Raw genomic sequence first — 25,814 nt, 5'->3', positions numbered from 1 at the left:
AGAGGACAGGAGATGGACTGATGCCTCATCAGGTGGAGGCTTGGCCAGGGGCTTGTGCGGCACAACCAGGAGCCAGAGGCCGGGAGGACTCACCATCAGCCAGTCCTCAAAGGCTCGGCATTCGGTACGCTGAGGCAGAGTGGTTAACACTGACCTTTCCATCTGTGTGCTGACACTCACTGAGGACCAAGTGTTTACCAAGTGTAATGCCAGCAGCAGAGGGGAGCTTCCAGACAGCAGCGGATCATTCTCTGGGATCTTTGTGTAGGAGTATTACAGTCTTGTAGTTGACATTTAGGTCTGTGATCCATTTTAAGTCAATTTTTGGTGAAGAGTTTAAGGTCTGTGTCTAGATTCTTTTTTTTTTTTTTCCAAGCGGATGTGCAGTTGTTCGGGCACCCTTTGTTGAAGACTATTTTGTTCTCTTGATTGCTTTTGCCTCCGTCCCAGATGATTTACCTACTGTGTGTATGTGGGTCTGTTTGGGGCTCTCTGCTCTGTTCCACTGATACGTTTGTTTATTCTTTCTCCACTACCTCACTGTCTTGATTACTGTGGCTTTACAGTAAATCTTGAAGTCAGGTAGTATCCGTCCTCCAACTTCATTCTTCTCCTTCCATATTGTGTTGACTATTCTGGGTCTTTTGCTTCTCCCTATAAACATGTATTTTATTTTGCAGCGGATCCTAATATAAATAGTAATGCGGTTTTAATTTCAAATGTCACTTGTTCTTTGCTGGTCTATAGGAAATGATTGCCTTTGTATCTTGTGACCTTGCTGGAATCATTTATTAGTTCCAGAAGTGGTTTTACTAATTCTTTCAAACTGTCTACATTGACAGTCATACCATGTATGAACAAAGACAGATATGGTTCTTCTTTTCTAATCAGTGTATCATTTATTTCTTTTTCTTGTCTTACTGCATTAGCAAGGACTTCTAGTACAGTCCCAAAAAGTAGTGAAAGAAAACGTTCTTGCCTTGTTCCTGATCTTACTGGGAAAGCTTTGAGTTTCCCACCATTAGGTATAATGTTAGCTGTAGGTGTTTTGTGGATATTTATCAAATGAAGAAAGTCCTCACAACCTCCATACCTAGCTCATGAGTGACTGTTGGATTTTGTCAAATGCTAGTAATGCATCTACTGACAGAATAATGTGATTTTCCTTTTTAGTCTGTTGACATGAGGGATTACATTAGTTGATTTTTTGAGTACTGAAATTGATTTACATATCTGGAATAACTCACACTTGGGCATGGTATATAATTCTTTTTATGCAATGTTATATTGGTTTTGCTAATATTTTATGGAGGATTTTTGCATTTATGTTCACAAAAGGTAGCATTCTGTAGTTTTCTTGCAATGTCTTTGCACAGTCTTGGTATTAGGGTGATGCTGGCCTCATGGAATATGTTAGGACATGTTTCCTCTGCTTCTGTCCTCTGAAAGAGATGATAGAGAATTAGTATAATTTCTTCCTCAAATATTTGGTCGGATTCACCATCTGAACCTGTCTGGGCCTGATACTGTTTTGGAAGGTTATTATTTATCGATTCAACTTCTTTAATAGATATAGGCCTATTTGGATTATCAATTTCTTCTTGTGTTTGTTTTGGCAAATTCAAGACATTGGTCCATTTCATCCAAGTTATCAAATTTGTGGGCATCGGGTTGTTGAGAGTATTCCTTTCATTATCCTTTTATTGTCTGTAGAATCCGTAGTGTCATTCTCTCCCTCTCATTTCTGAGAAGGAGATACAAATTACTAGTGCAAAGTTCCTCTTTGTTTGTTGTTGTTGTTGTTTAAGTTAGACTGGCTGACGAGTCTTATTTTTATCGATCTTTTCAGAGAAACAGCTTTTGATTTGGTTGATTATCTCTATTGATTTCCTATTTTCAAGTTCATTGATTTCTGCTCTAAGTCTCATCATTTCTTCTGCTTCATTTGGATTTAATTTGCTCTTTCTTTTTCTCGTTTCCTGAAGTAGAAGCTAAGATTTTTTTTATTTTATAGCTTTATTATTTTCTAGTGTGCACTTTCAGTGTTACAAATTTCCCTCTAAAGACTGCTTTCCCCACATCCCGGAAGTTGCATAAGTTATATTTTCATTTTTATTTAGTTGTAAATATTTTAATTTTTTCCTTGATTTCTTCTATGATCTGTTATTTAGAAGAGCTTTATTTAATCTCCAGGTATATGGGGGATTTTTCCAGTTGTTTTTCTGTCACTGATAAATATAAATAGATAGCTAGTTAATTCCATTGTTGTCTAAGAGCATGCATTCTGTTCTTTTAAATTTGTTCAGTGTAATCTGAGGCTTGGAAAATGGGTCGTCTCGGTGAATGTCCCGTATGAGCTTGACAAGAATGTGTTTTCTACAGTTGTTAGATAAAGTAGCCTATAAATGTCGATTATACCCAGCGGTTTGATGAAGGTGGTGGATTCTCACACGCCGTCACTGCTCTTCTGTCTGCTGGATCTGCCCATTTCTGATAGAAGGGTGGTGACGTCTCTAGATTTAAGAGTGGATTTATCGGTTTCTCCTTGGCAGGTCTGTCCATTTTTTTTCTTTTTTTTAGTTTTCTTAACTTTGTTTTTCAGTTAATGTACAGCACGATAATGGTTTCAGAAGCAGAATTCGGTGGTGCATCAGTTACACACAACAGCCAGTGCTCGTCACAAGTGCCCCTTAGTACTCCACCCACGCAGCCCACCTCCCCTCAGCCTTCCTCTGCCAGCCCTCAGTTTGTTCTCTGTTGTCAAGCATCTCCTGTGCTTTGTTTCCTTTTCTTCTCTCCCCACCCTTCCCATATGTTCTTGTTTTGTTTCTTTAATTCCACATATGATTGAAATCACGTGATATTTGTCTTTCTCCGGTTGAATATTTCACTTAACAAAATACACTCTAGCTCCATCCACGTCCTTGCAAATGACAAGATTCCTTTCCTTCCCTTCCCTTCCCCTTTTCCTTTTCCTTTCCCTTCCCCTTCCCTTTCCCTTTTCCCTTTCCCTTTTCCTTTTCCTTTTCCTTTCCTTTCCTTTCCTCTTCTTTTTGTGGCTGAATAATATTCCATTATACCCACTGTATGTATATACAACATCTTCGTTATCCATCCATCAGTCAATGGACATTTGGGCTCTCTCCCTAGATTGGCTATTATTGATAATGCTGTTATAAACATTGGGGTGCATGTACCGCTTTGAATCTGTATTTTTGTATCCTTTGCGTAAATACCTAATAGTGCAATTGCTGGGTCGTAGGGTAGTTTTATTTTTAACTTTCTGAGGAACCTTCGTACTGTTTTCCAGAGTGGCTGCACCAGTTCACATTCCCACCAGCAGTGCAAGAGGGCTCCCCTTTCTCCACATTCTCGCAACACCTGTTGTTTCTGGTGTTAATTTTAGCCATTCTGACAGGTGTGAGGTGGTATCTCATTGTAGTTTTGCTTTGTATTTCCCTAATGATGAGTGATATTGATCTTTTCATGTGTCTGTCAGCCATCTAGATGTCTTCTTTGGAAAAGCGTCTTTTTAGTGTCCTTTGCTCATGTCTTAACTGGGCTGTTTGTTTTTGGCTGTTGAGTTTGATAAGTTCTCTATAGGTCTTGGATACTAACCCTTTATCAGATATGTTGTTTGCAAATATCTTCTCCCATTCCATCGGTTGCCTTTTAGTTTTGTTGAATATTTCCTTCTCTGTGTGAACTGACCCCTTTATTATTATAAAATGCTCCTTTTTTATTGATGATAGCCTTCCTTGCTCTGAAATTCATTCTGTCTGAAATTAATGTAGCTGTTTTCATTTTCTTCTGAATACTGTTAACTTGGTATCTTTCTCCATTCATTGATGTTTAATCTCTAGGTGTCTTTACATTTAATCCGGGTTTCTTGTACACAACATATAGTCTGGTTGGGTCTTGTTTTTGGTCTACCCTGACGACCTGTTTTAATTGGTATATTAGGCCACTGACATTTAAAGTAACTAGTGATATAGTTGTATTAATAGATCTCATCCTTATTGCTGCTTCTTTCACAGTTGTTCTTTGTTCCTATTTTTGTCTGCCACTCTTTTTCCACCTTTTGTAGCTTTAATTATTTTATATGATTCACTTTCCTCTCCTTTTTAATATTACCTATATTTTTTTTTTACTTTTTTCAGTGGTTGCAATAGAGTGAAAGATTTTTTTTCAGACCCAAACCCCAATAAGAACATGAAGGTTTGCTCAACATATTTAGACGTAAGGAAGACCAAGTTCATACCATGATATACCACTTACACATTCACTAGAATGGCCACATGAGAAAGGCCAACAAGACCCAGGTGTTGGCAAAGACACGGAGCTGCAGAAATGCTAACATACTGCTGGCGGGTGGGGAAAATGTACCACTGCTCGGGAAAGGACTCTGGAAGTTTGTTATGAAACTCAGTGTAGGCTTCTCTGTGAGTCCGCTCTTAGGTGACTCCAGAGAAATAACAGCATATTGTTCACACAAAGATTCTGACACAAATGTTTACAGCAGCCGTATTCATGATGTATCTAACCTGGATGCAACCCAAATGTCCAACAACAGGTGCTTGGAGAGCCCGTTTCTCTGACATTTATACAAAGGAGTATGTTCAGTCCAGCAATAAAAAAGAATTAGGAACGGCCAATCCATGCAACGACATGAATGAGTCATACAGACATTTTGTTGAGCAAAATAGTGTATATTACACGAAAACGTTTTTTTGAAGCTCTAGAATAGGCCAGATGAATTCATGGTGCTGGTGACTGTGGAAGAGCTCAGCCCGGCCCTTGCAGGGCTGGGGGAAGCAGGGGAGGGGGTTCTAGGTGAGGAAGATACTCCTTGTCGTCATTGGGGAGGTGGTCTGGGACTGTACACATTGTCATAGTCATTAAACTGTATCCTTCAAATTTTACATTTCATTCTATATAAATTACATCCAAGTTAAAGTATGAAAAACAAAAATATACAGTCCAGAAATATGATTTTATGATAAAACATGAACCATTTTTTCCCAGTGTTTTGTCCTTAAGCAAGATAGAGTATGTCAATTCTTTCAATAAGTCTTAGATGAAATCATTAAAAAACAAATAAGGCGTGCCTGGACGGCTCAGTCGGGGGGCCTTCGACTCTTAATGATCTGGTGGTCGGGGTCGAGCCCCACACGCAGAGCCTGCTGGGATTCTCTCTTCTCTCTCTGCCCCTCTTCCTGCTCGCATGCTCTCTTTCTCTTTCTCCAAACAAATATGTATATCCAGTGGTGGTTAATCCAGCAGATGAGATCAAATGCCGTTTCTGAGGGGCACAGGCGTTGATAAGCTCATACAAGCGGCCCACAGGATGTGCGCAGTGATGAGCACACTTTCCATCCGGTTTAGAATCGTTAGCGTGGGAAATATGCCCACATTTTGTGTGGCTCTGGTGGCGTTTCATCGGTCTCTTGATGGGGATCCTGCATCGGCGTATGTAAGGGATTGTCCTCTTCTGCGTCGTCCTTAGAGACGGCAGGCACGGTGTGCGGTCCCGGTGGCCTTCCGTGCACGTTCCCAACTGGCCCCATGGCTATTGCAAACCCTTCTTTCTCTGTTTCTAACGCCCCCTCTTATTCTTGAGTTCATGCCCATGTCACTTCCCTGTGACCGCATGTCTGTCTCACCAGCCTCCTTGTCACTGTGTGCCCCTGCTCCCAGTGCCGCCGCCTGTGTCTGGACAGGGGCTGCGGGTTCCCCATGGATGTCACCTCAGCGGTGGCAGTAGCTGAACTGAGCATCGAACAGAATGAACGGGTGTCCCCTTCAAAGGCCGCTGGCATTATGTCTGACTCCTAAGTTTCTTGCTTGAGGGATTCCTCTTCCGAAGAAACCCGAACACCTGCTCCCTCCCCGGATGCCAGCCTTTGGCACTGATGCCCGAAGGGCAGGGCCCTCCCTCTCCAGCTGCTCCTTACTCACAGTGCCCAGGGCTTTTCCGCAAACCCTTTAGAGAGGATGCTTCGCCAAAGCTACTTTTTCCTCTCTTAGTTCATGTGTGTAGTCTAGAAGCTGGAAATACATTTTTAAATACATTTCATTGTGTCTGTTACTTTACTGTTTACCTTTGTTCATCAGTAGACTCTCTTTTTTTGATTATGAATTCTTGTTTTCTTCTAGAGAATCTCTTATACTTTTAAGACATCTGTTTATCTGACATTGCCAAAATGTTTGTAGCTGAATATATGATAACATCAGACGGTAATTCTTGGGGCTACCGATCATAATTACTCCACTGGATAGTCGATGAGTGGCAGGGGCCTCTCTATACCGAGAATTCATAGTTTAGTATAATTAACAAAAAGATGATATTCATCAGAGGAAATCAGCAGCAGACTTTGGCCAAATATGAAGTTACCTAATATCTAGAGAAGCGCATCCTTTATTTAAATTAAAAATCCCTCTCCACCTGCCACAGCATATGTACAAGGGCCTCGTTCTGCTAGAATGTTTTATGTTCCATCTGAAGAACTCGCAGTGTTCTGAAATTGCTTGTGTCCTCACTTGATTTGAAGTCCCACACAGGACCGCCTGGGGGGCTCCATCGGGTAAGTGTCCAAGTCTTGATTTCAGCTCAGGTCCTGGTCCCATGGTTCCTGGGTTTGAGCCCTGCCCTGTGCTCTGCACTGACAGCGCGGAGCCCGCTTGAGGTCCTTTCCCCTCCCCTCTCTCTGCCCCTCCCCTGCTCTCATTCTCTCTCTCTTTCTCTCTCTCTCTCTCTCTCTCTCTCTCTCTCTCTCTTTCTCTCTTTCTCTCTTAAAATACACTAAAAAATAAAAATAAAAATAAGGTCACACACAGCAACCCATGTTCCTATGTAAGAGCTCTTAATTCTAGAATTAATAACAAGGATTTTGTTAGACAAATAAATTTCAAGTTAGGGCGGTTCTTAATAACAGCAAATCCTTCCTAGGTACACATTTGCTCAAGAATGATTCTCCATTGACATTTAATTTTTTCTCAATGGTATTTTTTAAAGAAGCAACCTAGGATTCTATAAAATTAAGAATCGATAACAATTTTTTAATGTTTATTTTTTAGAGAAAGAGAGCGAGCACAAGTGGGGAAGGGGCAGAGAGAGAGAGAGATGGACACAGAACCGGAAGCAGGCTCCAGGCTCTGAGAGGTCCACACAGAGCCCAACATGGGGCTTGAACCCATGAATCATGAGATCGTGACCTGAGCTGAAGTCGTATGCTCACCTGACGGAGCCCCCCGACACCTGAAAGTTTCACGTTTATTTCAGCGAGATCGTCACGGTGCCATGCTTACATTCACTCAGAGAGCTGTTTGTATTGTGTCACTGAAACGTCTTCTCTATGCTTTTGGCTCTACAGCTGCTCAAATAATATTTTCAGAGAATCTATAGCATCCTGAGTCTTGTTTACTGTTTAATAAGAGCCAAAATGAGTCATATTATTAGAGGAGTACAGTGGTTATCATGAATATGATTTATTTAAGGTACCTGATACTGTGATTTAAAATTCCCTAAAGATAAGTTTTTAAAACAATAGAAAAAATCATTAAAATGATAATTTAAGGGAAAAATGATTTAACTTAGTCTCTTTTCAAATATGTACAATCTGATTTTAAAATGAAATGGAGAGGGGCACCTGGGTGGCTGAGTCAGTTAAACATTCGACTTTGGCTCAGGTCATGATCTCACGGTCCATGAGTTTGAGCCCCAAGTCGGGCTCTGTGCTGACAGCCTGGAGCCTGCTTTGGAGTCTGCCTGCCTTCGTCCACACTGCCTGCCTCCCTCCTTCTCTCTCTCTCTCTCTCTCACAGAAATAAATAAACATTAAAAAAATAAAAGGCAAATAAAATGAAGCAGAGGCGGTAAAGTGAACTAGACAGTAGTTCCTGAACAAAACATCCACTGCTACGGATCCTGAATGCCTGCTTTTTGTGTATTTGGCACCATTTCCCCGACCGCTGTCAGAGTTAGGAGACCGCCTCATACTGGAAATCTTCGGTTAGCCCTTCGTGTGTGAGCATTCTAAGATAAGCAGGCATTTATTTCTTTTCTTTTCTCTCTCTTTCCTGTTTTCTCTGGCAGTTTTGTGCTGGGCTATCCAGACGCTTTAACCTGGGTCCCATAACACAAATGGAGAAGAAATGTTGACTTCAAGCCCATTTTTCTATTTCCGTGCCATATGGATACCCGAATGAAGAGGTGTAGTTTGATACTTAAGTTGTTTGACTTTCAGACATATTTTTCCATGTGAACAACAGCTTTCCGGCTGTCACCTCCGGGTCATTCCTGTAATCGGGGAGCCTCCAGATCTACTGACCACGTTTTCCACCCGGCACCCTTGCCCTCGCTCCAGCTTCTGGCTGGGTTCAGCAGCCGGCGGCACTGGCAGGATTTCATAGGCGGCAGGAGAGAGAAGTCGGTGCTCTGTCTGCTGCCCCGGCTTCATCCCAGTGCTTCTGGGGACGGACGCAGGCCTTGCTGCCTCTCCTGTCCCTTCCTGCTGTTCCTGACCCTCAGTGCCACTCCACCCCTGTCCCTGCCCTTGTGGGCCTCCCCGTCCAGCTGTCCTCCGGTCCCCTTGGGCGTGAGGTCTGTTTCACGTTAGGACCCTGGCTGCTCAGCTTGTACTGAGGGAGGTAAAGTTACTGTGTTTTGAAGCTGGGCTACAATTTTTTTCACTTCTTTCGCTCTTAAAAGGTTAGTAGATATTTGGGAGTCGGAATGAGGTCAGAGCCTCAGGGAGCAGTGACGGTAGAGAATTAGAGTTACTGACTCTGCCCTTCTCAGCTGCTGTGGAAATCGAACCAGCCCTTCATTCCTCTAGAATTCCAGATACAACACAAGTGAGGAAGTATAATAATAATCCTAGAGAATTCATTCTTTGTATTTCTTCATGTCTCTACCTGGAATCTTTTGTAAAGTCAGTTCTGGTCCATCTTGTCCAGTGTTTCTACTTTTCTTCCAATCATCCATCACCCACGGTGTCAAGTTCTCTGGTCCTGTGCTCTTCCCGCGTGGGAAGAGTCTTCCAAGGTAGGATGGCTCCAAGAAGACGAAAGTGCTCACTTCCAGGTCACTGTCAGCACCCTGGAGAGGTCCCAGGGGCTGGAGAAGGGAGAGGGAAGGAGGGGTGGGGGCTGCAGATATTAACACACTTCAGCCTGGCTCCGCCTCCGACACCCGGAGCCCCTCCTTTCCCTTCCCTGTTGTCCCTGCTGCCATCGAGTCCTACTGCTGTCACTGGGACTCTGCGCTCTCCCCGTCCGCCCTCACCCTGCAGCTGTACGTGTGACTGTCCGCAGCATGGAGCGTGTCACCCCTCTGCTCACAGCCGCCGCTGTCTGACTCCTGACCTGAAATAACAGACTCCCGCCTTGTCTCCAGACCGGGCAGCTCCCCGTGCCCGCCAGGCCGGCGTGGCGTTCCTCAGCACCTCACGCATGCTCCTGACACATCAGGACTTGCACACCAATTCCTCTCTGTTGGGGCTCTCTCACAGAGCTTCATGGTTTTGCCTCTTAAAACATCTTTTACAAACTTGTTCAATGCAATTTTTTGACATTATTTTCTGCTTTTCCTTATTAGAGTGTTGTTCTAGAAGAGCAGGGTCTAGTTGGTTCGTTACTAGAAGTGTGCCTGATACAGAGGCGTTCAGAATGTGGGGAGTAAATGATGTAGTCAGACCCCCTGAAATTACTTACCAAGGAATCATCCGTAACATGGACATTGCGTAGGCCTTGTCATTGCATTCCGTGATTAGGTTCCGGAAGATCACACCGTCAGTAACTTACCATGAGCTCCATTCCGTTCACCGCTGGTTATTGAAATGCATTATGAATCAGTCATCTATCCCCATTAGGCCTGTGTCCCATTGCAGGAAAGAAATAAAATGATTCCAATTCACATTAGTATTTCTAGACAACCGTGGCCACCTAACTGATTTGTCACGGAGAGTGAAAAACAAGTGGTTTTACTTATTAAAGGCATTTAATTTAAAATTTTCTTCTCTATTTATTTATTTATGGGTTACCAGTAAAATCACTACTCTTAGGTTGTTTTGTCTAAGTTGTTTTAACAGTGACATGTGAATCACAACTGGGTCATAGTCTTTTCAACCCTAAGAGTAGCAACACCCCCCGTGAAATCCTGTCCAGGGAGAAAAGTGGCTCCTTGTGGTGTGCGGAGCCCGGTTCTGTTCACATATCTCGTTTTGTAGATTCGTGAGATAGAAAATCGTTCTTGAGACAAAGCTTATTAGAACATTTAGGCAAGAGAAGGAAATGTTGGGATATATATGTGAAGATAGTTGAATGAGATTGGATTATTTCGATTTTATGAAACAGAATAATCGTTTTATTTCATGTTCTATTTCTGTTTAGTGAATGTCCCCGTTGAGTAAGCAGATAATAAAGTCACTCGTTTAGAAGCCCAGATCCAGAAATACTCTTCCTTGAAACCACAAAATGGTTAGGAAACTAGCTCATCAAGAAAATTGGCCCTTTCCTGGCCACGTTAAGGGGGTTGCGTCGTCACACGGCATCTGTTTGGGGTCACAGGAGGGACACGCAGGAGTCTCAGCAACGTTTGTAAAGTTATTCATTCTGCCCCAGTAGAGACGTGTTCTCATGAAAAGTAAAGTGGTAGAGGAGATCGTTAATGAGGCCAAGGGCCTAAAAGAAGAGGCTGGTGGGAAATCAAGGCACATTGTGAGTGACCGGAGGCCCGGACGTGGGTCAGAGACATCCAGGAATCGTGCGCACGGGCCCCACTAGATTAGAACCCGCCAAAGCAACAGAGAGGTGTCCGTGCCGCGTGCCCTGGTGGGGACGGGCCCCGGACCCAGGGCCGGACTCTGCCCCATGCAGGGGACCACCTGAGCCGCGAGAAGCCAGGCCACCTTTAGGAGCCATGGATTCCATTGGGATGAGCTAGAAACGACAACATCTCGCCTGCTATGCGGTTTTGTGTCTTCATAATTTGCTTTTTAAAATTGGGTAATTCTCTTCATAAAAGTTAAGTCAGCATATTAAAATTCCTTACTAATTAGCAGTTAGTGCAACCGTAAGTGTAGGGTAAACACATGTCCCTGGACCACGTCCATTAAAATTCTAGGGTGGACGTCCGCCAGAATGCTTTATGCAGCGTTTTCTTTTTCTTCAGGAGGAAAGATGAAACCAAACCGTATTTAGAAAAGGGAAGTCGAGTGAGGTGCAAAGCCGCTGAGAAAGAGCCCGTTGCCCGTGGGGTCGGGGCGGCTCCCCAGGCACCCGGCCCAGACTCGGAGGGGAGGACGGACCAGCGTCCGCTCAGGCCTGGGCTCCGGCTGCCCGCGCCTCGGGGACCTCATTTTATGTCTTTGCACCTCACGTTTTTCTTAGAGAAACAAAAGGATTGGGATAGATTTTCTTCCTTAAGGCTTCTTCGCCCCCTACATTTCCAGAACTCCGTGGAAGGAGAATCTGGCCCACAGCCGCACACGCAGAGCAGCGGCCTGGGGACGTGGCTCCATGCCCACGTCGTGTCTGATTCCAGCCGCAGCCCCAGGGCAGCTGGGACACGCGCTGAGCCCCGCCCGGGGCCAGTGACAGAGTGACCGATGTCCTTCCGGCTTGGCGAACGCTGCTCCTTAATCCCACTTTCGTCCCTCCTGCTGGTTCTGCACCTTCAGCTCCCTCCTCCCTGTCGTAAAGCAATGCCTACTTTACGCCTTTTTTCCTGAAAATGTGGACGTCTTTCTAGCCTGTGTTGCAAAGGCCACGCTGACCCTTTTTCTGTTATTGTGTTCTAGAGACCGTGTCATTGGTTTGATGATGACTGCCTGTGATCTTTGTTCCGTAACAAAACTGTGGCCGGTTACAAAATTGACGGCAAATGATATATATGCAGAATTCTGGGCTGAGGTATGTTTTCGATTTTTACATGAACGTGGAAATGAGAACAAATTGGATGAGAACGTAAATGTGCGGGTATTTAAGTAACAAAAAAAACCCTTAGGGGCTCAGGGTGCCAGTTCCTTCGGAAAGCGATGGTCAGTCACATGCAGTAGAAGAATTGGCACTTCTGCACAGGTGTAAAGACACTCACGCACATAGACCTGCACCCATGGGATTGGGAGTCCCTCGGTGTTGCAAGCTGTGTACGTCCACAGCTGGAAAGTTGGGAGATGATTCTCTTGTACCAGAGACGTGTGAGATTCTGTGAATACACCAGATAGTTAATTCAGCTGCAAATGACGTTTCTCCACAGCAGGTGGGATTTAACTCCTAAGACTCCTGATACAGGAGACAACTGTGGAAATTAATGAATACCTTTTCTTGACTGAATTATCTAAATTACCAGAAATGTGTGTTTTATTTCTCAGTTTTCTTTCTGAATTGTCCACAAATAAGTAGAGTATTCTCTCGTTCAAACGAATCCACAAATGGCTAGGCCCCTGCGTATTCAAAGATCACTCCAGGGGGGAAAATGAAACGAAATCTTTATGTACCTCATTTGGTTTAAAGAAGTAAAATTAAATTTGGAGGGTGAAGAGTTTGGCAGTTGCTGATTCAAACCATAAACCTCACCCAGATAAAAGAATGTAAAGAGTAAAAACCAGAAAATCATTCCACTGAAAGCTTCTAGGGACAGTTGATAACATTAGCTCTTTTTCACGGCGGCAAAGAGAAAATCCTCTGTTGGGCGAGGACCACAGACCGTGAGCGGGTCACACTCGTGGCATTTCCCCAGGACGCTTCACCCACTGTGCATCCGTGTGCTTGCGTGGAGTTTCCCCCTTATTTTATAATGTGTATCCCCAAGCCTAATTACCGTCAGACTCAATTAGGGAGGTTAAGATGCACGTGTCTAAGCTGTAATCTCTGACTTTACTATCAGCCCACTTAGAGTGTGTGTGTCTAAAAGTAGAAATGTGGGCACATTCTACAAACAGCACGTAAGGAAACGGGTCTGGAGCCAGCTGACTGTGTTGCAGATAATTTTATTTAACTGATACAGTCCACACTTGGACAACCGTACTTGTGTTCTAAAATGTGAATGAAAACGTGACAGATGTATGTCGTAGATCTTCCCCTCTCTGTTCTGCCCTGACTAAACAGTCCACAGAGATGGACTAAGCTGCAGGCTGCTCCCGGATGCCGTCTTCAAGGACCTCGTAGTCCGTGCGAGGAAGCAGATGTCACCGCGTCCTGCCCGTTGGCCTCCCAGGGCTTTGCTGGGTCCACTCTCTGCCCAGCACCCCTTCCCCCGTGTCTCCCCATCCCACGGCTCCGCCACCCTGTGCCCGAGTTCCTGCGGTGCTGTAACCGGGGTCCTGCCCCTTGAGATGAAAATGCTGCTTTCGTACTTTGGGACGAAGCCTGTCATCCCCAGGTGGCTTCCCCACCTGTCTCTGCGCCTCAGTTGCCACCTCTGTAGGCTAGGGATGACTCGTGGCCACGTTAGCGCTGTCTCCAGTCTGTCCCTGTGTGCCACTGTGATACATAAGGGCCAACACCACGAACTTGATCTGCACAGCCCGCTGCCCCCCCGGGCTATTCCATGTCTCAGCCCGTCTGGATTCCCAGACCCCAGTCCCTGTGTCACCCTCCAGGCTTCCCTGTCCCTGCCCTGCCAGGCTCGCTCTAGCGCGCTCCCTGTGGTGCCCACTGCACAAGCCCTGTCGTGTTCCTGGTTAGCTGTGTCCTGATCTGTGAGCACAGTGTGCACTTAGCTCCTAGTTCAGGCAAGGACTCCTGATAGCCCTGAGCAAGGGCCCTGGCCGGCTCCACGCGCTTAGAAGGGAAAAGGAGAAGTGTGAGAGCCCCTGATATTAACATTGAAAGTGACAACGCTAGAGCAAGAGCTGTGTGCCGGTGCCTTCGTGTCCTTGGAACAGCTTTCTTTGTCCTGTACCAGGAATTCTTAGCGTTACAGTAGGTCGTTTCTGGACCCTACGGTAGCAAGTCTAGGGTGTCCTCAGTTCTGTGCCTCGGACCTCTGAAAATAAGCATGACTGTGAAATAATGAAAGTCACTGAATAACTAAGGCATGTGAGGGATAGTGGGGAGTATGGGAAAAGTTAGGATATGTTAAAGATTTTAATGATCTTTAACAAATACCTAAAAAGAGGAAGGCGATTTTTTAAAGTCTGCAAAATGGGGACAGTAGGTTCTAACTCGAAGTATTCCGTGAGGATTACATGAACTAAAATCCACAAGGCACGTATCCCAGAAGCTGCAACACAGTGAATCTTTAATACAAACATCTGTGATTCCAACCTTTCCAATGCTCACAGCCAGTCACACCGGATCTTTATGACCCGTTTTAGCAGGTTCCTGATTATTCTTGACATACACCGTTTCTCGAGAAAGCCCCAATATTCCCTTCTAGAGCCTCGCTTCACCCAGTTCAACACACACGAAAACTCCCTTGAAACGTAAGTGGGGACAAGGCCACGAGGTGTTTGGTGCTCTGTCCCCCTCGCCAGTCCTCCCCGGCTTCTCCGCTCCTCTTGTTAGAACTGTCACGAACTGGTGCACAGCGGAACCCGGAGAGAGGGCGTCAGGGTCAAAGCCAAACAGCGCAGATTAAGTTTCTGTTTTGACACGTGCGTTGGTCGATAGCCAGAGACACTGTCCATTTTGGAGAAAATTAATGAATAAAGGAAACAACTCCTTAATATCAAACCTTGGTGGCTGTTGACAAGCTGAGAAATGGTGGCTCTCGTGTTTGTCTCAGGGCGACGAGATGAAGAAGCTGGGGATCCAGCCCATCCCCATGATGGACAGAGACAAGAAGGACGAGGTCCCACAGGGCCAGGTAGGGTCCCGCCGTCAGGGCAGATGGCGGGAGGCGCTCAGGGGCCGTCGTGCATAGAAAGGAAGCCCCGTCCTGTGGAGCCCCGGCCCCTCGGGTGGAGTCTGGGGACAGCCAGGCCCGGACTGGGACGTTCTAGCTGGGTTTTGGGAATCCTCAACTACCCCCTTGCCTTCAACTACCCCCTTGCCTTCAGCTCTTTCTACAGTGTGAGCGCAGGGACCGGTGACTCGGCACAGAAGAGTGGATGAGTTTGAAGTGTTAATATTTCTAACAAGCAGATTGGCTGTGCCAACGTATCTTTTATTTATTTTTTTTACAGAGAGAGACAGAGCATGAGAGGGGGAGGGGCAGAGAGAGAAGGAGACACAGAACTGGAAGCAGGCTCCAGGCTCTGAGCTAGCTGTTAGCACAGAGCCTGACACGGGGCTCAAACCCACGAACGTGAGATCTGACCTGAGCCGAAGCCGGAGGCTTAACCGACTGAGCCACCCAGGCGCCCCCCAACGTATGTTTTAGAGAGCAGCGTTACAGATTTGGATCGGGGACGCTTTTCCTAACACGTAATGACAGTATTCTAGCACATTTTGAGTTTTCTCTTACCATCCGTTGACATTAATTATTATGTTTTCAGGTCTTACCACATAGTTCATGTCAGTTTTGTGATCTTCTGACAGCTCTGTGCCTTGTCAGCTCTGCATGTGGGCACACGTGGCACGGGGCGCTCCTCAGCCTGCAGTCTCTGGAAACTGCCAGTCTTGCCCGAGAAGTTAGTTATGGACACATAATCAGGATGTGTAGTTTAGAAGACATCGGAGAAAACGCACAGGAGGCTGGTTTGGGATAAGGTCTCAAGTTTTCCCACTTAAAGTTAGTTCACTGTTAATACAGCGGTTCAGCGAGTCCACAGTCTTTCGAGGACACAGCGCAGAGAAGTCTCTGGATTTCTCCTCCCACCGCCTCCGTCCGCGGGGTGCTCTCGTCCTGAGCCTGCGGGCCTGTCTCGTGTGCATTTTGCAGTTTAGTTTCTTTTGAATATTGTTTATGGAGCTCTTCCCCCTCAGGGGCCTGTCTGCCCTCTCCGGCCCCTGCTCGTCCTCCTGTCCCACGTCTGAGTATCTAACCATTTGCCTGTTTTCCTTACTCACCTTTTGTTTCATCCCCTTATGTCTGACTTGTTAATCCCTTTGAATCTTATCTTGCCACAATGGCTTAAGATAGGGGTCTAGCAAGAGTTGTTTTGTTCTTCCCAATTTTTGCTTAAATTCTAGTTAGTTAAGATACAGGGCAATACTGGTTTCAGGACTAGAACCCAGGGGTCCCACGCTTACATACGACACCCGGTGCTCATCACAATCAGTGCCCTCCTTTGTGCCCGTCCCCCATCCAGCCCATCCCCCGCCCACCCCCTCTTGCTGCTCTGCCCCTCTCTGGCTTGCTCTTTCTCTTTCTCTCTCAAAAATAAACATTAAAAAAAAAAAAAAGAACCGTAACCTGAGCCGAACTGTGATACAGTCAATGAGGTTGGTTGCAGGTCAGAAACGGGGGGAGATGAGGAAAGTTTCAGGAAACCAAACAAGCCACCAACAGCCAAGGGTAACAGACCCACAAAACACCCTGTGCCTCCCGCGAAGAATAGCAGGTTTGATTCTGAAATGTCTGTGGTAGAAAATGAGCGTTGTGGGGCACCTGGGTGGCTCGTTCGGGTACGTGACGGACGTCGGCTCAGGTCACGATCTCACAGTTTGTAGGTTTGAGTCCTGCCCCGGGCTCTGAGGGGCCTGGAGCTGCTTCAGATTCCGTGTCTCTCTCTGTCTCTGCCCCTCCTCCACGCACCCTGTCTCTCTCTCAAAAATAAACATTAAAACAACAACCAATCTTGACCAGCAGCGAGAGCAGAACTTGAATTATAACTTGACTGATCCATAAATGGAGCCTCACTGGATGTTGTGCTTGGGTTTCAGATTAACTGCTTTTTGTGTAATTTTGAAACCTGCTGTAAGGCGCGTGAATGCCCTCTGCCGCGGTGTTCATGGCGCCCGGGAGTCACGGGGCAGTTCTAGAACGCCTCAGTCCGTAGCTAGGCTTGAGAAGCACAAGCTTCGCTGGGGGAGCGGCATCCTCGAGAGTCGCTCACGTGCCCTTTTGTGTCTTCTCGTCTGCGGCTCCGCACCGGCGCAGCTGGGATTCTACAACGCCGTGGCCATCCCCTGCTACACCACCCTCACCCAGATCTTCCCGCCCACGGAGCCTCTGCTGAAGGCGTGCAGGTACGATCCACGGCTGATCTGGGGGGGGGGGCTAGTCTCAAAAACGACTGAGACTCCGTATGGGATTTTTCTGTCCTTCAACGTGTCGTGTATCTTCTCTACCGTTGGCAGCAAATGTAATTTTATGGGCCGTGTGTTTGCCGAGGTAACAAGTATCATTACGAATGTTCATAAAGTCATTCAACCACCAAAAAGAAGCAAGGAGGTGTTCGGTTTCGGATTTGGTTTGTTGTGACCCAGGGATCCGTGCCCAGTGTGGTTTGGAAAAGACAGGGCCACAGTGTGTGTTCACGGCTGCTGGTGGGTCAGGGGCTCAGCCTCGACCACCCAGTTTATTGTGGAAATGAGGGCCGGAAACCAGAGCTGGGAGCTGTCTGCCATCCCTTCCAGCTCCAGACTTCCCTGAGCCCCTGCGTCATTGCTTTTGAGGGATGGGCTCAGCTAAGAACATCAGAATTTGTCTAAGATTTTCATTTTCTTTTGAGAAGACGCCCCCTCCGGGGAAGGCAAAGGGCTACCATGGCTGGCCGTACAGGGTGAGATTCTGCAAGTGGATTGGCGTCCAGCTCATCTTTCTACCGACTTAACCATGAGGCCCCCGGGGGCGGGGGGGGCCACACTGGGGGACCACGTGGATAGACTACTGGCTTTAAACACAACCAGAAGCCTTCAGGGTCCGCCCACCTTCTGTTGTTGAAACTCCTTTCCTGAAGTAATTACTTTAAGGAAAACAAAGAAAGAAAACCAAAAGTAGGAAGGTGGAAAAAAAAAAAGACCCTGCTCTCTTCCTCTGTAAGTGACGGCTTCTCCTTCTCTGCTCCTGGGAAGATGGCCGTAAACACCCCAGTCTATCGTTCAACCGTCGCTGGCCTTGCGCAGTGGTTAGTGTGTTCTAGTAACTAGTTACATGAGGACTAAGCCCTGTGCACAGCACGGAGTTTGAGGGAGGACTCGATCCCGATGGAGTCAGTTAGCAAAGTCAGTGCCCCACCCAAGAGAAGTGGGCGTATCTATCAAAACCCAGGTTATTAAAAAAAAAAAAATCCTCAGGGACGCCTGGGTGGCTCAGTCAGTTAATCATCTGACTTCAGATCAGGTCATGATCGCCCGGTTTGTGAGTTCGAGCCCCGCATCAGGCTCTGGGCCGACAGCTCGGAGCCTGGGGCTGCTTCGGATTCTGGCTCCTTCCCTCTCTCTGCCCCTCCCCCACTTGTGTTCTCTCTCTCGAAACTAAATAAACATTTAAAATAAATAAATAATAATAATAAAACTTCCTAGGCACCAGTCAAAAGGCTTTTCCTAACTGAAAGTCATCTGTATTTGATGTGAAATATTTAGAACCAACGGAATGACCCGCTTTCACATCATCGTCCTCATCAGCTCCGGGCTTCATGGGTCTCAGCACCTTGGATGCATTCTTGCTTCATTTGACTTGACTGAACCATTAAAGGCCATTTTCATCATCTTAACACTTAAAACTTCATCATGTATCATTGGCGTCTGAGGAAAGAGATCAAAATTAGTATATGTCTTTTTTCCGACATATCAAGAAAATACCCCTCTAGGTTCTGGAAAGATAATATGTGACAATATGGTACAAAAGCTAAAATGTGACATTTTTCAGGTTACATTTTAGGGATTTCTTTTGTCCAGGCGTGTCTCTCATGTGTGTGCCATGTACGAACTTTGTGTCTGCGGTTGACTCTGTGTAAGGAAGCAAGAGGCGAGGGGGAAATGTTGCTAAGATCTCTTCTGGTTACCCGGGGGAGGCAAGATGGCGGCCCTGTGGTGGCCCTGGTCACACCGTCCAGGGGGTTGAGTGACAACTCCTGCAGCTTTGAACCGCAGATGTGGAGAGGGAAGGGCCGGTGGGGTGGGGGAGACCCAGCGGCACCTGACACCCGAGGTTTCCAGAACAAGAAGGCTTTAGTGCAACAGGGTAATTTCCAGCTTCTGGGTCATGTGTGACTTACAGTGAATTTTTACATATGACGCGGTGTTCAAAATAAGCCTGCTCCCCAGGTTCAGGTGTGATGTGACAGGGAGCCCAGGCGGCACACTGTTCCCACCCGCGAGCGCAGACTCCTGGCTGCCGGTTCTGCGGCCGAGCATTTTGGCTGCTGGAATCTCCCTCCCTCTCCGCTTAGCTCCCTGCTCCTGCGCAGTACGTCCTATGGCGTGCACCCATTTCTAAGAACAGCCTTTATTTTATTTTATTAATGTTTATTTACTTTGAGAGAGAGAAAATGGGAAGGACAGAGAGGGAGAGAGAGAGAATCCCAAGCAGACTCTGCACGGTCCCCATAGAACCCGACCTGGGGCTCGAACTCACCAACCGTGAGATGATGACCTGAGCTGAAACCCAGACTCAGATGCTTCACCAGCTGAGCCCCCCAGGCGCCCCTCAAGTCAGCCTTTCTCACGACTCCGAGATGAACAGTCCTGAGCTGAGCTCTGTTTTTGCCCTTGTCTGGAGCCAGTGGGAAGAAGTGTGCCCCAGGCCGGGGTGGCTTGAGGCTCTCCGGGGGACATCAGGGTGCAGGGCCCCGTCAGGGAGGCATGCGGGGGTCCTGGGTGGCCACAGCCAGAGAGTCGTTATCGGAGTGCGGAGGGCACCGGAAAGCCATCCTGCCCAGTTGCGCCTCAGGCCTGTGTGGTACATATTGAGAGCGAGTCCAGAAACCCTTGTCTCAGACAGCCCTGTCCCCGCCTCCTTTATCCACAGGAACAACCTGAGCCAGTGGGAGAAGGTGATCCGCGGGGAGGAGAGCGCCGTGTGGATCTCGGCCCAGCCCGGGGCCCCAGCGCCGCCCGCGAAGACGGACGACTGACCGCCGCCGGACGAGCTTTCCCAGAAGACGCCCGTCCCGCTTCTCGGACTTCACTTCTTTTTATTTTCGTGGGAGGAAACCTACCCCTGGTGACTCGGCGGCAAGCCCCTTAGAGAAGGTGCCATCAGGACGCGCGGCCAGCGACGGCCCCCGCCAGGCTCGTCTGTGACGCTCCGTGGGCGGCGAGCGGCCAGGAGCCCCGTGACCAGACCAGCTGGCCACGCGACTCCACGGGGCCTCGCACTGCCGAGGCCTTGGCGGGAAAGGACAGCACGTGCTCAGAGGGGTCCTTCTCCACCGTACGGTTCTCGGGAGGGGTGAACACGGTACTCGTATGAATATTGTACTTTGGCTTTAACACCCATGTCGCTTTGATGTTGTTGGTTATAAATAGGAATTTTTACATATTACTCTCGTGAATGTTCGTGTGTGACCTACTTGTGACTAGCGTGAAGTGGAGCAGACCGCCTCGGGACAAGTGTCGCTGCTGCGGGGACGGTGTAAGACGCGTCTCTGCAGTCGGTGAGCGGCGTGGTCACGTGCTCGTTTCAGGACCTCGTGAGTTAGTTGGGGGCGGGGTGTGTTCTTTACGTCTGTAGGAAGGAGCTGGGGTGAAGGGGTCGCACGCCCTGAATGAGGCGGCGCCCTCATCCTGAGAAGAGCAGGCGGAGACGGCGCATAAGCCTCGGAACGCCGGGTATCGAGCCAAAAACGGGCAAAGAATTGTTTTTTAATTTTGTGCGTCGTTGTAGGCACATTTTTTAAACCCTTCACATGAAGAACAAAAGAGAGGCAAGGCATATGAATTCTTAACAGACAGGTCTTATGGGATATAAAATGTGAATTTTAATAATGATTTCTATTTTCACTTGGTGTCATTGCAAACTTTTAGACTCACACTCAAAACAAGAGGTTTACTCTACAAATTATTTAATTAAAATACCATACATTTCTCTTAAAATTAAATTAAACCACAAAGTTTCAGTCGTGTATAATCTTTACTTGGATCTGCTGCGCCCACCTCCTGCTTTCTCCCTTTGTGCCCCTCAGGCCCACTTGCCCAGCTCTCCGGCCGCGACGGGGAAGCTGAGCACAGCCGAGTGCTTCGGGGCTTTACTTCCGTTCTCTTTCCTCTGCTCGAGGTCAAGCGTCCACATAGCAACCTGCTCTGGAGAGTTTCTTCCATATAATTTTGAGGAGACTGTTAGTCCTCTACCCTGTACATGTCTTAAAGAAGACACAAGAGTCTGGACTCCTTCATACACGGATTCCGAGCCGGTCACTTCCGGTGCACATTAATGCTAAAAATCTTTAGTACAATGGCAAGGCCACCTCCAAGGCTGTGGTCAGTCCTGACCTGAGGGAATTAGAGTCTCAAGAAGACTGATTCGTAACAAATAGCTCATGTACTATTCATGTGGCAGGAAACTGGAATATTCTGTTTAATAAAATAAATTTTTAAAACATTCTTTTACATATTCAATACTGTACACATCATTATCCATATGGTTTTTGCAAAAAAAAATCAGATGTTTCTACAACACGATTTATGTTGTAGAAGAGTTAGCTATATATAAACACCTTATTTTAAAATTAACACTGTGTGTTGTTCAGTTTCCCTGTGGGCTTTTTAAAGTTCCCATCTTCCCTACATGGAACTATTGAATTACACAATCTGAGGTAAAATGAAATAGTTGAAGAGAGAAATATCCCTGTAGCTAGACACACACACACACACACACACACACACACACACACACACACACGTGTGTGTAGATAGTTATACACGCATGTTTGAAAGGACATGTGTAAGGGAAAGAGATGCAAACGCATCTATAAAAAGTAAAAATAGGCTCCATTCTTCAAAACCTTCCTGATGTGCTGGAAAGTGTATATTGTTTGATAAGGAGCTGCAGACTAGAAAATGTCCCTTTTCATGTTAGTGCATTGATAGAGTTGAATTCTAAAATGTTGTATGTTTTTCCACACTCACATTTATGAAACTGGACCCACCAAATCGAACCTTGATTACAAAAATTAGTATAGTCATCTAATTTAACTCGAAGACTGAAATGCAGAGAGGTTAGGAAATACCATTTAAGACTGTTTAATTAAAAGGATCTTAAAAGAATGCGTGAATTTTGCTTTTTGATGGTTTTTGATGCTTTTCTATGGAAACCAGTCATGAGGGGAAGGGATCCTCTGGCTATTTTTGCATTTTAAGATTGAAATTCTAAGATTATTCCAGAAAATTCTCTGATCTTGGCATAGCCAGGTGTATTATGTAATGTGATGTGTACTTTGAACAGTTTTCCGAAGAAATGTACATGGGATTTATTGGTTTGTTGATTTCTCCTAAGATGTCGTCATGATCAAAGCAAAGTTTGATCGAAGAACTATATTCTAATGAAAACATTAATATTCCTTAGTACTACTTAGGGATGATAAATTTACCTAAAATGGGCCCAAGATGCAGTGATATTTAGTAATCTACTTTGAAAAAAATGCAGTTAGTATTTTTATATTTTGGCCGATATACTTAGCAAACTTTTGAGTTCTGTTCTTATCTTTCTCCCAGATCTTTTCTTCAAAGGGCAGTTGGTTTTTATTACCAGAAGTTTTGACAAGTTTCTCGTTAAGGTGGTATTTCATGTTGGGCCAAAGTCTCCCTCCCTATAAATTTTGTAACCAGCTGGGAGTGTATGGAGAATGTTGGATTCGTGGACATTCTTATTGGTTGTGCTGATTCGTAATAGATATGGCTACGTTGTCAAATGCCACCTGTACGTTATCTTCCAGAGATACTGAATCTATTTTTGATCGAGAAATTTTCTTGGAAATGCATGCCAACAACATGAAATATTGAACTTAGGCCATGGAATAAAATTCTAAAAATTGTAAGTATCTGATTAATTCATAGTTGACTTTGGTTTAATTAACTAGAAAAACTTATAATGGATATGGAAAGTAAGTCTCAAAAATGGCCCTTTTACTGGGCGGGATCACGATCCGCTTCCCGGCCCTCATCGCTCTGTGAGGCTCACCAGAGTCACGGAGGAGACGGAGCTGAACTCCTCATTCCACATTCCGGACCCTTCCCTCCCCGGGAAAGCGTCTGTGCAGATGATCCAGTGCCGCGCGAGGTGACGTGTCCTCACGGAGCCGACGACAGAACTACTTGGAAGCTGGATCTCTGCAGCCTAGGTTTCCTCTTGTGAGCATGCTTTTTAGATAGCTTTAGATTTTTTTTAATTTTGTACACTCAATCTCAGTGAATTTTGCTTTCTCGGTATGTTTGGGCACACTAGACATGTTTGTACGTGATGCACAAAATCCTTAGCTACCTGGATTTTTTAACACATCTAGTTTGGATATTACGTTTCTGGTCTTTTAACTCAAAATTAAGGTTTGAGCTTTAATAGGACTAAGTTCTTCACCATGCCTTGGCCTGTGCCTTTATTTTAAACTCTGTGATTTTTACTTCTCAGTTCATATATATATTATTTTGCTTTTCTTGCTTGGTTATAATGAAAAACATTTAAAGGGACACATCTCTAGTTAATTTGATCAAATTGAATGAATCTCCTCCTCAGATTTCTGTCCTTTATTTGATGGCCTGCACACATACCCTCACGACAGAACCAAGGAGCTGTGCAAGACTTTTTTGTGAGCATTTCCAAGAACTGTGCCACAGTTATGGTGTGATTTCGTTGGGTTTCAGGTACATATGCATGATTTGGACCTTGAAAATCACTTCTGTTTTGGACGTGTGTTTGCTTTCTGCACTGTGCTGATTTTATTTAGGGCTTAATTCTTGAAAGACTTCATTTGGTCACATGAGTGCACCCCTTTTGCTGCAAGCATCAGCCTGGCTTCCCCACCTCTGCAAGATGTAAATTTGCCAGTACCTTGTCAGTTCTTCAGCCCCCTACCCTGCCCCTGCGCGTGGCTGACCTGTCTTACCTCTGCACAAGGACTCAGCCTGGTACACTTTGTGCCGATCTCTTTAAACACTTCATCTTAAGTTTAAATTAGTGATCCCCAACGTACTTTACACTGCTTGTGTTTTGTCTCTCTTGTACTGGATATCTTGGTTGTCTGAAGCATTCGATGCGTTTCTGCGATGGTAAAAATAGCAAAGAAGAAAGAAAAATGGTTCACTGGTGTTCAGGTTCTCAATTAAAGGGATGGGACCAAGGGAAAGACATTACTGTTCCCGAAGAAATAATCTTTAGAATTCACAGAAGCACCACTGTCTTCACTCACCTGCTAAGTTCCCCACCCCCCCTCCCCGACCCTGTAGGGTGACCCTCTTCACAGTGAGTGTCAGGAAGTGGTCACTGAGCGCCCGCAGAGCCGACCGTGTCTCTCCTGGGGCATGGATTAGTGTCACCCGAGGACCTGGACCCCAAGTTAGAGCCCAATCCGGGGTGGCCAGGAGAAACATCCATGCGCACGTATCGGGTGTCAGCGCATAGTTTTGAAGTGCTGTGTGTTGGCAGAAGTGTCAATGGAACGTTTTCATTTTTACTACAAGTTCAAGTTTGAACGCGCATCATCTGGGACTCCGGCTCGCCGGAGATGGTATGAGACCGTGGGCGTTGCGACTTCCGTATTCTTCTCAGGCCACTTGAGTGATACCCAGTCCCGTGCCGTATCTCAAACAGCCGACGGAAATGCCCGCTCGGCAGTATTATTTCCCATACGATCTGCTGTGTGGTGTGTATTCTGCGTGTCCATGTCGTGTGCACACTCAGAGGACGGTAGATTTCCTTGTAGAAGGTATTTCTATACGATGCCCCTGCCTGTTCCCCAGACCCGACCCAGCGACCCATGTGAGATAATGTGCTTGCCCAAAACACTGTGAAAGTTACCAACACTTAAGAGACATGCAGCATCTTGAAACTTTCTGAAAAGTGGCTTTCTTTACAAGTCCGTATGAGTAAAAGAGATCCTATATCCCTACCTAGTCGAGGCACCGAAGAGTTTGCCGGCAGCCATCTTGCGGACCCCACACCGCTAGGGTGGAAGGTGGGTTACACGCTGTGGAACACACAGCGTGCTTAACAAACCGCTTTGGAGAGGCGGTGGATCTCTGTCCGAAGTTTCCATGGGTTCTCGTGGAAGGAGAAAGTTTCAAGCTAATGATAACCGACTTCATTATAGTTGATGAGTGAGCAAATCTAAAAACAATCCTTTTATATGTCTGACACATAAAAATCTTTGTAAAATGCGCAAGTGCAATAATTTAAAGAGGTCTTAACTTTGCATTTATAAATTATAAATATTGTACATGTGTGTAATTTTTTCATGTATTCATTTGCAGTCTTTGTATTTAAAAGAACCCTTTTCTGTTATGTTTGTATAACAGGACAGTGAGCATTTATTATAACCGAGGCAAGTTGTAAATAAATTCATAATTCAAACTGCCAGTATATATGCATATAGGGGTGTTACACTGCAGAACCTCGCTTTGTTTTACTTACATGCTTAGAGCAGCAAGGAATCTCTTGTCGATATGTAACTATACACATAAAGTATATATATGTATGATACATGAAATGTATGTAGAGATATTCATAATTGTAATGGATCTCCTTTGGTGTGAATAATCGAATACAGAGTTTTTAAAATACCCTTCTTCACGTTTATCACTTGCTCTCGTTGGCGGGGACGGTAAGAGGTTTTGTGTGTCGGGGACGATGTGCGGTGGTGCCAGGAAACGTGTCTTTGCAAACGCCTTGTGCTTTGTCTGCAGAGAGACACCACGTCCACGAGGACACGATGTGGTATGTTTCCTTCGGCCATTTTCCAGCAGGAAGGACGAGACGACCAAAGATAGTAAATTGTGTGACATTATCTATTAATTCCATCGTGTGGTTTTACAGACTTGAAGAGTGTTTG

The 25,814-nt window shown here is 45.9% G+C and overlaps 1 protein-coding gene across 6 annotated transcripts in view; it reads left to right on the top strand.

Moving 5' to 3' along the window:
- PDE10A (phosphodiesterase 10A) overlaps positions 1-25,546 on the top strand; it is a 227,918-nt gene extending 202,372 nt beyond the window's left edge. For all 6 annotated transcript variants that reach the window (XM_029944403.1, XM_029944402.1, XM_029944400.1 and 3 more), the window contains 4 exons: positions 11,802-11,913; positions 14,732-14,812; positions 16,991-17,079; positions 19,805-25,546. In XM_029944403.1, coding sequence (XP_029800263.1) covers positions 11,802-11,913; positions 14,732-14,812; positions 16,991-17,079; positions 19,805-19,910 — 388 coding nt within the window. In that variant the 3' untranslated portion in view covers positions 19,911-25,546. The remainder of the gene's footprint in view (positions 1-11,801; positions 11,914-14,731; positions 14,813-16,990; positions 17,080-19,804) is intronic.
- Positions 25,547-25,814: the final 268 nt, after the last annotated feature.

The sequence above is a fragment of the Suricata suricatta genome, chromosome 7 (assembly GCF_006229205.1).
Source record: "Suricata suricatta isolate VVHF042 chromosome 7, meerkat_22Aug2017_6uvM2_HiC, whole genome shotgun sequence".
In the NCBI taxonomy this organism is placed as follows: Eukaryota; Metazoa; Chordata; class Mammalia; order Carnivora; family Herpestidae; genus Suricata; species Suricata suricatta.
The sequence above is the reverse complement of the archived record's forward strand: the minus strand, read 5'-3'. Positions and strand labels throughout refer to the sequence as shown.